General features: G+C 36.1%; 2 protein-coding genes across 2 annotated transcripts; both read right to left on the reverse strand.

Moving 5' to 3' along the window:
- Positions 1-3,818: 3,818 nt before the first annotated feature.
- Positions 3,819-5,146, reverse strand: LOC130712305 (uncharacterized). The gene is made up of 2 exons (XM_057562145.1): positions 4,360-5,146; positions 3,819-4,282 (listed from the first exon to the last, which is right to left on the reverse strand). The coding sequence occupies exons 1-2, from the start codon at positions 5,144-5,146 to the stop codon at positions 3,819-3,821; spliced, it is 1,251 nt and encodes a 416-aa protein (XP_057418128.1).
- A 234-nt stretch (positions 5,147-5,380) lies between these two features.
- On the reverse strand, positions 5,381-6,317 carry LOC130712306 (L10-interacting MYB domain-containing protein-like). Its single transcript, XM_057562146.1, has 3 exons — positions 6,299-6,317; positions 6,007-6,185; positions 5,381-5,920 (listed from the first exon to the last, which is right to left on the reverse strand). Exons 1-3 carry the CDS (start codon positions 6,315-6,317, stop codon positions 5,381-5,383), a joined length of 738 nt encoding a protein of 245 aa, XP_057418129.1.
- Positions 6,318-16,186: the final 9,869 nt, after the last annotated feature.

Consider the following 16,186-nt stretch of genomic DNA (forward strand, 5'->3'; position numbering starts at 1 on the left):
CACCAAAACACCATAGTGGGCGTCAATGTTCTTTAAGTGAACCTAGAAAGACTAAGCTAAGAACTATTGAAAAACTTCGAGTTGAATCCCTGAATTTGTATTCAAGCGAGCGTAGACTCTCTATATTGTGAACCCTTCCTATATACGATACAGTTAGTATTGCTAGCTAGTGGCTAGGAGTGGAGATTGTGTCCTTGACCTGTTCAATGTATTACATGTTTACGGTACAACTCATCACCTAAAGGCACAAGTCGCCCAAAAGTACATGATAGAATTAGTTACCCCACAAACATAGAGGCAAACCTCATAACTAGACTACATCATCTTACCGCCTATGACTAGATCAATTCAAATCTAGTAACTAGCCCGCCTCTTCTAAGTCCAAGTTCAACAACCATTGCTCAAGTTGCCACATCCCAGTCCACTACTCTTGAATTAGGTCTTATGTAAAAAACAATTCACGGATGCAAAACTCAACTCAGAAATCACAACGTTTTCACCAAAATAAGAACCGGTTTCGTTCACACATGCTACACATACATTGTTCAAGTTTCCTGAACTGTTTTTTTTTTTGGTTCAGCTTGAACCTAAACCATGAATTGTCCTAACTGATGTTCCTCTAAAGCTATTGGAGTGAACAAAATATGTTTTTTCAAGGATAAAAAGCATCTATTTCTTTTGTCGGCATAAATAATAGCCCAAACATCTTCTAAGCCCATAAAACAAACTCAACTAAATGAACCAGTTCAAATAAAATCCAGACCCAGCTTGCTGGGTTTTTTGTACTGGACCGTCCCTTTCTTTGGGCCTCTGCTCATTTAATGTATCTTTCAGTTGTCCAAAAAAAGTCTAACACCATTAAGGCATGAACAGTTCCTCTAAAGTGCCAACCTTTCAACAAAATTTGATTGGACCAGTCGACAAATTCGATTAAAACCTGATTCAAACTGAGTGGCCGGTTAGTTTGTCCCCTTAACCAATATAGTTACTGAACAATTTTTCTGAAAACTCACCAGTACACCCTTCATAGTTTAATTTAATAGGTTCATTTAAAACTTTTAAAATTGAGAATAACTAATTAAATATATAAACTAGATATCTCATCTTTTTTACAATACTAGATGTCTTGATTCAAAGTGAAGGAATGTGTACTATAAAATATCTGTGGTGTGAAACCACATCTTCAATATAAGTTGTTACATAGTTCATTTAGAGACTTCGTTAATTACATCTCAGATTTCACACTATATAGCAATGAAAGTCTACTCCACAACATTAATTCAAACTACAGGCTAAACATGGCAAAAATTCAGGTGGGAGATAAAGCAAGAAAAGCATAAGGTTTGGACTGATTTGTGTAAAATTTATATCGTGTAACAGATGGATTCCTTTTATGTATGGTATATGGATAATTTAGAGACTTTTGTACAGTAGGTATAATGACTCCCCAACTCACCATTAAAGTTAGAAAACAATAGAACCGGCAAAAATCTTTCATAATAGAAATGTTTGAACTTTGAAGTACTACTTCATTAGCTTTTGAATGAAATCACAATTGGAGAACTTGGATCGGAATATTGGGGATATATAGCCCCACCACTTTAGCGGCCATAAAGAAAGTGTACGTTCTATAATAGGCAAAGCATGACTAAGAGATAGTCTAAAGTCGGTTACCTCTGAAGTTTCTTGGAAATTTTGATCCATGAGAACTTCCCCAACCATTTGCAGAAGATGGACATTAATTAAGTGAACAAATTGATACATATCTTTGAAGGAAGTACCCCAGCAATAGCCATAGCCTCATTTTCCTTTTACATTGTGCTTTTGGAGAAAAGGTAATGCTTGATAATGTATAAGTTGATATATATATATATATATATATATATATGGGAAATGCTAACTTACTCCCACTAGATTTTGTGAAGGAGTAAGTTAGCATTCAACACCTTTTACTTTGGACAAAAAAACCCTAACTTTCTCATCTCACCTACTTTTAAATTGTTGGGTACTTATGTAATTTTATATTTAATTTTCAATTTCAAAATACAAATTTCTCTCTCATCTTAACTTCTTCCACATTTCAAATTTCTCTCTCATCACCATTTTGAACTCAATTTTAAGTTTTAACCCAAATCCGCAGTGAGTAAAGACCTGAACTCTTTGAACTCAATTGACTTGAAGTCCATGCTGGAAACTACTGGAATTTACTCAGTTTGTTGTTTGCGCACTATATATAAATTCATATGCCACAGATACTGCTTTGTAACATCATTGGAGATTAAGCCAATAAGGAGTCATGAGTTTAATATTCTTGTGTGTAGCAGATGATGATTATGTTATTTTAGAATGAAAGCCATAAAATCTCTCATTTCTTATCCTTTCTCAACATTTTGAAAAATGGGGGAGAACAATTTAATCAAATGTTTTAGAAGCGTAGAAACTTTATTTGCAGGAAATGACCTTCTATGGCCGGTGGAAGGAGAGTGTTAGCATCAGTTTTTGGTGATGGCTTGCGGTATTCTTGACTACATCTCCCATTTAAAGTACACATAATTAACAATAATAACAATGGGGCTAGTGGTTTCCAGAGGGCAATGCAAGTCCACATCCACAGAGAGGACCAAAATGCTTTATGAAACTAGAAAATAGGAATCCATATTCCAAATCGTCATCCTCAGCTTTAAATTCTAACTCTTTGCTTGCATTGTTGGTGGGACTGATCATACTGGTCAAGGACAGAATCTGCAGGATGCTTTGTGCTGTGTCTTGGAAACACATAGTACAATATGCATGCGCATAAGGAAAAGTTAAATCAATTAATATGCCCTCTTTAGCTATATATCTCTCATTTGAGTTGACCTTATAAGTGGAACCAAAGAAATAGATTTTGATTAACCAAAAATTAACAATCGATATAGAGTTTAACTATTTCTAAGTGATGGCTCGACACTAGTTTATAGCGGTTTCTCACGCCCATAATTTATAGAGATTATAAAAAAAAATCTACAATTTTAGCTGACACAAATAGCTTGAGACGTTGAGTGACGCAAATTCTTAAATATCAATGTCGATCATATAGGCAACAGGTCGACGCTAAAATGAGTTGTTAATAGTGCAAAACTGGTGATGCGGTACAACATTTGATGATAGTTTATAGGAACCTAAATTTGTTGCACTCGACCAGATCAAACAGTACCATAAATTGAAGTTACTAACACTTAGAAATTCGATGTTTAGCGATCGAAAAATATTCCTTCATTGTAGCAACCAATCTAATGATGATATTTAAGAATTTTTTTAAAACAAGACTGATTAGCCAGCGACTGATTAGTGTGTGAATACTTAGTGACAACTTTTTTTGTCGCAAAAAGAATCAAATCCAAAATAGAAAATTAAATAGAACTTGATTATGGCCGCGTTTGGAATACCAGCTTAATTAAGCGCTTATGGGATAAGCGCTTATTGTATAAGAGCTTATGTCATAAGCGCTTAAATTTAATAAGCTGTTTGCGTTTGGATGCGCGCATTTGAGAACAGCTTATATCAAATAGAAGCGTTTGGATGTATTTTTACATAAGCACTTATCCGTAGTTGAGATTAAAAAATTAAAAAATTAAAATAGTAGAACTAAAATTATTAAAATTTAAAGATCAAACCATGATAAAAAAAACACAAGTTAATAGTAACTAAAATCATTACAAACAAAATAAACTACCAATCACTACAGTACACCAAAATAAGTTTATAGTAACTACGTTCAAAAAGTTCATAGTAACAAATGCATAAATTTGAAAAGTGCAACAATCATAAAAATAAAACTAGATAGTTGTAGGCATCCCGTCCCTAATAGCGTCTCTAACTCGCTCCATTTGCCTAACACTTTGTTGAGTTGGTTCCTCCCATGTCACATCTTCGCGGGTAGTGTTATGAGCATCAACATTGTACTCTAAATCAACATTCTCATCAAACAAAAGAAACTCTCTATCACCCGTGTCAGTCCTTCTTATGAAATTGTGTAAAGCCATACAAGCAACAATGATGTGAGTTGTGGTTTTCAATGGAAAAGAAGGCATGTTGTTGAGTATTTTCCATCTAGCTTTGCAACACCCAAATGTTCGTTCAATTGTGCTTCGGAGGCTAGAGTGCAAAAAATTAAACACTTCATTTCTTCCTCTAGCTCTGGGCCCTAATCTAAAATGGGGGAGATGATATCTGGTGGTTTTGTAGGGTCCTAAGTAGCCCATAAAGTTGGGATAGCCAGCATCAACAAGATAATATTTACCTGTGAATAAAGTGTACAATGATTTAAATACACATGTTGGTGATAAAATTTAAAGAAAAAAAATACAAGTAACTAACCATGAGGAGGATGTGGAAAATGCAATCTAGGCGTGCGCAAAGCATCCATAAAGATCCTAGTGTCATGTGCAGATCCTTCCCATCCTGCTAACACAAATGTGAAGCACATATTGAAATCGCAAACAGCCATTACATTAGTTGTTGTATAGCCCTTTCTAGAAGTGTAAGGAATCTGATGTTCAACCGGGACTATCAACTTCACATGAGTGCCATCTATAGCACCAATACAATCCTTAAAGTGAGGATAATATCTTCTATCACTTCTAATTTGATGAGGTGTATCCATAAAGGTAGGGTCAACAGGCTTAATAATATCACCAGAAAGTGCAAGTACAACCTCTAAAACCCTGTGGAATTGTCTAGAAATTGTCTCTCCAGAATGCTGGAATCTCTCCTCTGCATTACGAATGGAGCATGGTTGTCCTAAAATGTATAAGAAAATCCCAACCTGCTCATGAATCCCCATGCCTCTAGTTGGCTTCAGACCATAATGACACTCCAAAACATTACATAATTGTAAAAACACATTTTTTCTCATCCTGAATTGTTGATAGCAACGAGTATCATGTCCGTTATTAATCTCTTGAACCCATCCATGTCCTTGTAATTCAGAATCCCTGCATGGACTTTTGTCCACATGACTTAAGAAATAGTTTGTAGAATGCATCATCATCATCGTCAATAATACCTTTTTCTTCCTTCTACGTTGTGATAAATGACTATTATCACATGAACTATCACTATCTGACCCAGAAGTAGTGTCATTTGTACTACTAGTAGTAGACATCCTGTGCAATTTTCAAATATGAAAAAAATAACATTACTATTATAAGCATAAGAAGAAATGATGAACAATATTTTCATAAATTGGTAGCTCAAGTTTACAAACACAAGTTCAAGTAACAACACATAATGGAATACAAACTTAACAAAATGGAAAGCATAACCAATAACATGTCAAAGCTACAAAACATATGATAAATCAGTGATGAGAAACATCAGCCATAGTGTGGCTACTGATCTAACTAAGCTGAAGAACTGGGTCATCCAATAGAACAAAAGTCTCCCTATTTGTTTTTGATTTCATCAAGCGAATACCAAGTATGTGAGTCTCACTACCGTACTCCAATCCCGGCAATTTTTTAAGCATGTCCAAGCAATCAGCAAGTGTAGGGACATTAGTTGTTTTATCAGCAGTAACAGAATTATCACTATTCAAGCTTTCAATTACACGATCAAACTGCTCGCAGATTCGGTGACCAATACCCCCTCTCCTATTATCATTACCTCCCCTCTTCCTTTTTGGCCCCTGACTAGATTGACTTGGTTCTCCAATCTCTTCACATTCTTCAGTTTCAACTCCTAAACCGTGAATGTCATGCTCATCTGTCATTTGTGTATCAAATGTACTATTTACTTCAACTCTTCCCCCATCATCTCTTAGGTCCTCAGATGGTGCCCATGCATTATGGCCAGTTGCCACAGTATCCTTAAAAAGGATCTCCATTTCAGACAAATTTCTTAGACCCTTATTTTTGAACTTTGCAACCTCAGGGCACTCCTGAAATAAAAAAAATCATTATATATGTTAAACTTCAAAGAAGATATAAGATAAAGATATAATTACATTATTAGATATGAATTCACCATAATCTTGGCTGCCCACCACTCGTCACTTGCTGCAACTGTTTGCCTAGTGTTGTCCCATCCAAGACCTGTCTCTTTTTCAATAAGTTTTGTCCAAGCTCTCCATTCTCCTCTCAAAAGATCCCATTTATTTTTCAATTGCTTGTATTCATAAGATAACCCAGTTTGTCTGTTAAAATCTGCTATCAAATTTGCCCACCCCGGTTTATTAAAATGAGTATGTGGCCTATTCCCAGCGCGTACTTGCGCAACACAAGCCTTCAAAAATATGTCCAAGTTTGTTTGACACTACCATCGTTTGACACTACCATCTTTGTTTCCATTCTCTTGACATTGGGTTGAGTCCATTTTTAGAGCTACTCAAACACAGCAAGATACAAACAAGATTCAAATATCATTTGACATTTGACATTGCAGGGCAGCAACATTTGACACAAATCAAGGCCAACATATATACAAATTAACAGCACAATAATTGAATCACACCCTAATCTAGAACCCAAGGCATAAGCACACCATCACAACCATATGGCACTCAAAAGTAAAATCTAGAACCCACCCTGATACAGAACCATACGAGAAGAAAAAAAACCCATGGCCACCAATGACAATAAAGCTCAAAGATGCAAAACAGAGGCACAAATCAGACATATTATTATATCATCAAAACATGTCAATCTCCATTAGGGTTCCACTCAGAGATTTGAGCCAAACCAGATAAAGCAACAAGATTTGAGTCAAACCAGATAAAGCAACAAGATGCTTACCTTTTATGAAACGAGAGGCTCGGCCAGAGAGATGGAGGGGCGCGCGACCGGAGGAGAGGAAGGAGGCGCGCCGCCGAAGGAGAGGAAGGAGGTGCGCAGCTGCTGTGGATGAACGATGTCTGTGGAGAGGAGAAGAACGTATGCTAGGGTTTCTAAGTATAGAGGAAAAAAATAATAAAAGTGTGAAAAAACTGGGGTCACTAGGATTCGAAGTGGGGATCTCATTAAAAGGTTTTCATAAGCTCCGTATAAGCTCCGTATAAGCTGTTTCTATCAGCTTATGAAAATAAGCTAAAAAGAGCTTATAGAGGGCTCATAAGCTATTTCAACAAGCTCTTCCAAACGCGCCAAAAAGAGCTTATTTTATAGCATAAGCTCAAATAAGCTGTGCATAAGCTCTTCCAAACGGGCCCTATATTAACAACAGATTCTCGCGGTCACTATTTAGCAACTGAAAAGTCAGTCGCTATGTAATTTAATTTCAAAATAAAAAATTTCATTTTCATTTGCTCCCTCCTCAAATTTTGCATTACCCGCTATGTTTTTTTTTTAACACTATCAGGTATCCCTTCTTCCTTGCATTTCCACTGCTCCAATGTATATCTCAAAAAACCTTGACCATGTTTGCAGCGCCCAAGCCCCCAACGACATCCTAGTACCTTTAATACTCTCATGGCATTGATACCTCTTCCAGATATCCAATTCGCAAGCATTGTTGTAACCTACTGAGCTACATCCCCGTGTAACGCCCCGACTTTCGGAGGTTACGGTAACAACCTGCTAAAATAAATATGCAATGATTTCCAAAAGGATTTATAAAACGAGTAATTATTTTTTTCTTTTCGAAGTATTTCCAAAACATGTCATGCATACTCCCAACTGCAAATCAAATTACATCGAGCCTTGAACAAGACAAATACCCGAGGGTAAAACGACAACACACAATCTACAAAACCTAACAAGAATCAGATTCAACAAAGAATCCATTATGCAAAGACACCACAGATCCGACATACTCCCTACGATTTCCACATCGGGGAAACGCAGGAAAGCAACGTATCGAAACCTACCCGAAACCTCAAATATAAATTCCTAAAATCATTATGCGAGCTTAAACCAATAACGATAAGCTCTCTAACCCAAGGCTCTAGCCTTAAACTCTGTCCTTCAAGTCCTCATCTCTGACTCGCACCAAGGTCAAGTTTCATCAAAAGTCCTCCATCGCCTAATGGCGTTAAGCGCCCAAACAACAAGTAGCAAGCAGAAAGGGTTAACTCCATACAATTACCACATATGAAAGAGAAAACCATGCTATTCAAATTTAATTACCTAGCATGGTAAATAAACTAGCAACTTAAATTAATTCAAATATCAACAAAACCAACAATATAAATCAACTCAGATATCAACAACTTAACAACATAGATTAACTCAGATAACAATAACCTCAACAATATAACATCAAATCAGATATCAACAACCTCAACAATATAATATCAAATCAAATATCAACAACCTCAACAATATAACATCAAATCATCAATAAAACCAACAATATGGGTCGATCATTAACGTCTCGCAAGACGGGACAATCTCGCGGGACCACATCCACCTCATCGCCACTTAGCGTCACTATGGACGGGACAATCGCGCGGAACCATACCCACCTCATCGCCACTTTAGAACATCTCGAAAGATGGGACAATCTCGTGGGACCACACCCACCTCATTGTCACTTTATAACGCCTCGAAAGACGGGACAATCACGCGAGGTCATACCCACCTCATTGTCACTTCGGGTAATTCAAAACATTCCAATAGATAAACTAACAATATAATCCAAGATAGATATATAACAAAGATCAGCAACATAGATTTAAATCATGTATAAACATAATCAATCAACATAGTATTAAATCATATATAAACATAATCAATCAACATAGTATTAAATCATATATAAACATAATCAACATCATACAAGTATCAACAGAATTAGCAACATAGAATTAAATCAAGTATCAACAGAATCAAATGTTAATGCCCTATAATGCAACTATATGTTGCTACCAATATGGATCGATCAGTAACGCCTCTCAAGACAGGACAATCACGCTGGACCACACCCACCTCATCGCCACTTAGCGTCACTATGGACAGAACAATCGCGCGGGATCATACCCACCTCATCGCCACTTTAGAACATATCGAAAGATGAGACAATCTCGTGGGACCACACCCACCTCATTGCCACTTTATAACGCCTCGAAGGACAGGACAATCACGCGGGATCATACCCACCTCATTGCCACTTTCCTTATATGCCAAGTCAGTCAACAACTTTAATCAAACCAACAATCAATTCAGAGTAACCACATGTTATTCATATTTTCAACGACCATAGATCAATTCAATTATGCTTATTAACTCATCAAATCGATATTAAGAAATGAACAATGGCCTAAGCCTCAAAACACATTCAACATAAGAAAGCATACAACATTGCAAGCATACCAATATCTCAATCAAACATCAATCAAATTAAACATCTTCATCTCAAACGCATGCAGTTCTATAAAAACATGCAAGACTCAAAGACGCGCTAAAACCGAGTTACCCTTACCTTTTATTTCTCCATCCAAGCTCGACACCGCAATTCGATCAAAAGTCAAGTTCCTGAACTCCGCCAGCTCCCTGGAGTGTCCTCCTCTGTCGTGAAACCTCACAGCTTGCTTCAAAACCTTGTTCCTCAGCTCAACTCGTTACAATCCTTAAGCAAAATATCCTTGCTTAGTCAGTACGAATCAATATAAACTATTAACACTAATAAAAACCCGAAAAGAAGCTTTCGAAACTTCAGAGTTTGACATTTAGGCACGAATGGAGACCAGAAACTTTGTTCGCTAAAACGCGCATAACTCGAGCTACAGAACTCGGAATGAGACGAAACCAAAGCCAAAATTTCGACAATTGTAAGGGCTACAATAACCATAAGGACATGTTTGCCCAGAATTTAATTCATGTCCCGATACAAGCCCAACAAGTCTCGGCCATAGCAAAAAATAGGGCTTCCCGAACTTTTCTTCGATCTAAATTAATTCCTAGGTATTCTTAGGTGATACCTAGGGTAAAAAAATGCTCGGAAATTTTTTAGAAATTGCTATGCTACTAGGTGCTTTTGGGTCCAAACTTTAAGCTCAAAACTCAAAGTTAAAATCTTTGAAAACAAATTTGACAGGGTCGTAGATCGGGGCGTTTATAGCAACTAATTCTAAAAGCACTAAGCAAGATCAAGACTTTTTGAATCAAAAAGTAAATTCACAGAGAAAATGAGTTTCGGGATTTAAAACTCAGATCTTCGGCGACTCGGTGCAAATCCGAACAAACCGACAACGATTATAGCATGTTGGGCTAGTGGGGAAGATAGTTGAAAAGAAAAATCAAAGCTATCAGACATTTTGACATTTAGCTCCAAACTTTGAGAACAAAAAGACATGAGAAAAACCAACTGAAAGAAGAAACAAAAGTAAGATCAGACATCCTTACCTTTGTACCTACGCGTAGCTTCTGAAATCAGGACGATCGGGCAAGAATAAAAGAAGTTCTCTCCTTCTCTCTCTCTCTCTCTATAGGCTCGCGGCCTCCATGGGGAAAATGAGAAGAACTCCTTTTTATAGGTGAGGGGGAAAATGCGAAAAAAAAGATTTCGCGGGTCCGGTCGTTTCGGTACTTTCATCTGCTGATAAAATTTGAGTATTCGGCGACAGAATGTCGAAACTCATTTCAGAGATCATTTAAATGAAGAAAAGGATTCAAACGCAGTATGGATTCATTTACGCCGAAAAACTACTTTTTGCAGTCGACGTCGGATGAAGAAACTTCCTTCTGAAGAAATATCACAAACGTCGAAAGGAATGAGGAAATTCGTTAGAAGCTTTGAATAGAAAAACTCTTCGTTCAGGGTCTTAATTAAAATCCCCGAGAAGTTAAAGTCTAGCTTCGACGGACTTCCGGGAAGCAAAACCTAACAAGCGTACAGTCCAGGGTTTCGTATCAAAACACTGGTCATGGGAAAAATACCTAGAGGTTCTTATTCTTCCTTCAATTCTAAAATTATCTCAAACAGTGCTCTAGGAGCGGATATAGCTTTTTTTCGGACACTCTCGACCTTAGTCGAGTGCGAATATGACTCGTGTTATTACTTAAGCTGACTACGGTGTCATCCATAGTCATAAACTAAACATAATTATCATATAAATAATTTTCATGACTCATAATAGGGTTTGAGTCACAAAATAACATAATAATAATAATAGAATATAAATACTCAATTTATTAATATAACGAACATAAATAAATGATCTATTTATTTAATTCAGGGTCTTACACCCCACTTCCCTGAAGATAAAATCTCACATCTCCATTGTTCGATATGCCTGTGTCAACACTATTGCAGCATACATCACAAATCACCCACCGACTATTCTTGTTTTTGTTTCGTAGGCTGCTTGTGGAGACCAAATCACATTAGGGCCACACCTACCATAGCAGTGACCTTTTGAGGTGCCACTGGACCCCAACGTTGAGCATCCAATTATATATCTTTTGAGTCTTCTCTCTCCTCGTGCGACGATTGGATAACTATGAAGTTTCCTTTTTTTACCCTTTTACATTGTGCTCTTAGTGTTGTTTTTCCACATGCTTCGGCCGCCGAGGGATGTTCGTGACGTGTGTGAACATGAGGGGAAGAACTCAAGCATTCCCTTTCAAGGTGGATATGGCCACACCAAAGGTGAGCACGTCACCCTTGGGGATGCAACCGAGAACTTGGTTAGAATGGGGAAACTAGGTCAATATGTGCGTAAATACAAGTGTAGAAAGAACTAGAATTTCTTGCGTTGCAGGCATAGTAACATAAAAAAGGTGTCGAAGATCTCGGTCACCACTTGGTCGAGGTTAAAGGAAATTAAATAGAGAAAAAGAGCAGCCCTAACCTCAAGGCCAAGAAGGGATTTTAGAGGATAATAAAATCCAAGTCAAAAGCATTGTCTAGAATCGTCCAGTCTCCCATGGGGCTGTAACCTTCTTAACTGTAGGCGGATTCACTGGTGGTCGAGCATCCGCAAACACTTGCAAGAATTCCTTAAAGGAAGTTATGCAAATTCCTTCAAGCAGATCGATCAGTCCGACCAAAGGATGAGGATTATCCGGAGCTGGAAATCACGTTTAATAAAGAAACTTTGGTCGCATCAATTTTTTCTACCAATGGGGCCCCTCCCTTCACCACTCCCGTAGGGGTGCTTCCTTTCTTCAAATGGAACGAACAGACATAGAATCGAAGAAATTTTGATTCTCTTCAAGTTCGAGGTAAAGCAACCGCTCCCCATGCAGATGAAAGTCAAACAAGAGGTCATGGGGCCTAGGGGTCTAGCAGAAAAAATTAGAGGGCTTAAATTGATTATTTTTGCGATCACGATGCTCATATTGTCACTGAGGTGCAAATCACCAACTTCGAAGACTGTAGAGTGTTTGTCGACTTATGTAGCTCGCCTGACATCATATTCCACTCGCGCTTTGAAAGGAGTTGGATGGGTCTCACATGCAAGTATCTAAGTCATTTGAGACATATTTGGTAGGTTTTGGGGCAAAACCTATATATCACTCACCCCTCAGCTATTATGAAGCTCGACTAACTCTCTAGGATTGAGGTAAGTCAGTCATCTAGAAAAGAAAAATGGTCTGAAACAACAAAATGCCATCAAGGAGAATATGAAGGAACAACAGGACATTAAATTCATCATATAGGTCAACTATGCCACTTGGTTATCCAATTAACGTGATCTTTGTAAAGAAGTTCAAGTAGTGGCGTATGTGTGCCGACTGCACATATCTCAATAAAGAGATGAGTTGAGATATTGTCAACCCAAAATGATATTCTTATTATCATACAGGTTCAGCATCATTCTTTTTCTTAGATCCGAACATGAACTATAATGAAAAGGTAAATAATTAATCTTGATATCAAGCTCGTGGTGGGTGCCTCGATCACGATCGCATATCGTATCATATCAATGACAATACTCTAATTGATCAATCATACATGGAGAGACCTCTACAGATGGATCATCCGGAGCAGAACCATGGGACCCAAAATTAGAATCCTAAAATTCTTCTATGGCTTAAGGGTGAAATAGCATTATTGTGAGAAGCAAAAAGCCACGTTCTTTTGACCCTTCATGTCGCCAGAAACGAAGGAGGCCTCTACTTGCAGGTTACTACCCTTCTAGTGGCCTCTTTCTCTCTCCCGCGTTATTCAAATTGTGCAATGCAGGTGTTCTATGTTCCCTATCATGTGCTTCATCATGTGAAACCCACATGTCACCCATGCCATGTAATCAAATTGCCACATCCTCCCCAAATATCTAAACTGAAAAGAGGGGAAAGTAACTCCTAATTACTAGTTAGTAACTCCTAACTAGTTCAGTTAATTACAAGCTTTAACAATTATCATCTTCATCCCAAACATCATCTCCAGTCCAACCAGTGGCGGAACTTGAAGAAAAAATTTGAGGGAGCTAAAAGAAGATTTCAATACATAAACTAGAATATTTTTTTCCTTATTAATACACATATTTTCGTAAAAAAATAGTTTTTTTTTACGGACCCTAAACATTTCATCGTAAAAAAATAGTTCATATAATACGAATGTTGAAAATGTATTATAAGTTAGGTTAATAATCTTTAAAATTTACTTGTCTTTCTTTCAATTCAATTTTTAGTTAGTTTCAAAAAAAAATTCAATTTTTAGTTTATGGATATATATTTTACTTTTGAATAACTTCTTTTACTTTTAATGATTAGCTTTATGAGGGAGATTTATCACATTTGTATATTATTTTATTTCAAATAAAAAAATATTTTTATATTTCAAACTCTCACCTTTCAATGAGTTGGGATTCATTTTGAGATTGTTTGGTAGATGTACTAATAATTTGTAATATAAAAATTACCATTACAATTAATGATAAGGAAAAAATAGGTGAAATCTAAAAAAAAATATTTATAGAATAAAGAAAATAAGTTTTAGAGTAAAATACACTCACCCCCCTCAAGATTTGCAAGAATGACACTCCACCCCATTTTTTATAAAGGAAAAATTTAGTGACGAAAACAAATTCGTCACTACTAAAATCTAATTACTAATTAGTAAAAATTTAAATAAATTTAATGCATATACACTATCATACATTAATTTATGAAAATAATTTTACTGAATTAAATTTAAAAAAACCATCCACTCTGTCTGTTAAGTCTACGTTCCATCTATCTTCAAATCATATTTCTCACCACGAACGGCCACCACCAAGCCTTTACTCCCTTTAACACGGCTCCATTGTCCCACAATGTGAAACCCCATGGCACCACCATGCCACAAAGTTTTGTTGCGACCTGAACCTCAGAACGTGAATCGCACATCCCTAAAGCTACCTGTTCAACTACTTCTTGTGAATTTCACCCCTTTAAGTTGTGAGCGAACGCTCTGTTGGTCTAAGATATTGTTGGATTTTGTTAAAAACGATGCTCCACCGCCTCGTTGGGCTCTAATAACCTCAGATCCACTTCATATTTTCATAATTTTGTTTCTCTATTTTCTTCACCCATTTGTGTTGCTTTTTTGGCCTACAACTCAATTTTGAAAATTGGAGGTATAAAGAGATTATTTTGATTAAAATTGAATTATTACCAAATATGAAAACATAAGCATGTTTCACTATGTTCGAGATATGGTTTGTAAATCGGGCAGGTGTGCTATTGCATAATTTGCATTGTGAATTTATGGAGGAAAAACGTGATTGAGAGAATGAGGAGGATTGTGATGTTTTCATTTTTAAATTTATTGGATTATATTGAATTTTTTTTTTGAAATTATTGATTAACAATTTAAATAATAACTAATTATTAATGAAGAATATTTTTCGTCACTAAATTTTCCTCTATATAAAATGGGGTGGGATGTAGATTTTAGATAAGAATGGGGTGGAGTGTAATTCTAACAAACCTTAAGGGGGGTGAGTGTACTTTACTCTAAGTTTTAATATTTTTGCAACTCAACTAAGGCCTGGTCAAAAGCAAAGTGGAACTGACTGTTAAAAATGTAAAAAAAAACCTGTAAAATGGGGGTTTGAGGTTGGATTCGAACCTCGGACCTCCCTGTAGTGAGCGTTGTGCAGAACCACTGAACCAGTATAGTTGTTATTTGTAAAATTTTATTTTTTACCCAAGTATACCTTTTAGAAAAAAAATTCCGAAATTTTTGAGGGAGCTATATTTGAGGGAGCTATAGCTCCCTCTTGTCATCAAGAAGGTCCGCCTCTGAGTCCAACATAAAAGTAACAAGTTAGATTGAATTTCTAACAAATTATAAAAGAAATGTATAATGAACTACTTTTATCTTTCCTTCAAGCATAATTGGAATTAATTTAATTTATGCAATTGTACACTTGTAAATGGAAGTCATTGTAACTATTTTTATCTTGCCTTTAACTTTCTTCATACCATGACACTAAACGTGTTTTTCTTTAAAATCTACACTTCATCCTATCCTTTTTAACAGTTGCATCTAAAATCCAAAATACAAAAATCCGAGGTTGATAAATAGTAGAGAGGAATTAGTAACGTATGTTATAGATGAATTTTTTCGTCGCAAATATCATCACTAATTTAAATTTGTTTATTTGAGCAATAACTTTTTTCTATATCTAAAATTATCACTAATACATTCGTGTTTTAACAAATATTTTAAAATTAGTGATAGGTTTTAGAGATTAAAATAATGTATATACTTAAGTGGTGGGAGCTGAGGGACATATGAATTGGGTATGGGAGGTTCATGAATCAATTCCTGGTGGGTGCAATTTACCTTTCCGATGTATCAAAAGAATGAAGTTGTCAATTGGTTTTTTTATTTGGTCAGCATCAAGTTGTCAATTGGTAAATTATAGATGAAATTTGCAATGGAAAAAATCTCTATCTATTCATACCGACCAAATATGTTATTTATGGAATAGTTTTATCTAGAGGTTTTGTGACATATTATGATATTCCATCACAAAAGTTGAAAGAAGTAGGGTAGAATACAAATTCTAGAGAAAAACTAAGTTTAGTTGACTAGTTAAAAAAATAAATTTATGTCCATATATATGCATTAATGATTAGTGCAAAGAACTGAAGTTGATCAATCATCACATGTTACAAGTTATAACAAAACCAAAGCAAATATTTTAAGTTATCAAAAAAGTCTAGCATAATTAGTTGGTAGTTGAGTTTTTTAAGCATATAATTTAGATTCATTTTTTAGTTGGAACGCATATAGAAGGATTGTTGAAAAAAAACCTGTTCACTTAATATGATTT

This window comes from Lotus japonicus, chromosome 4 (assembly GCF_012489685.1).
Source record: "Lotus japonicus ecotype B-129 chromosome 4, LjGifu_v1.2".
Classification (NCBI taxonomy): domain Eukaryota; kingdom Viridiplantae; phylum Streptophyta; class Magnoliopsida; order Fabales; family Fabaceae; genus Lotus; species Lotus japonicus.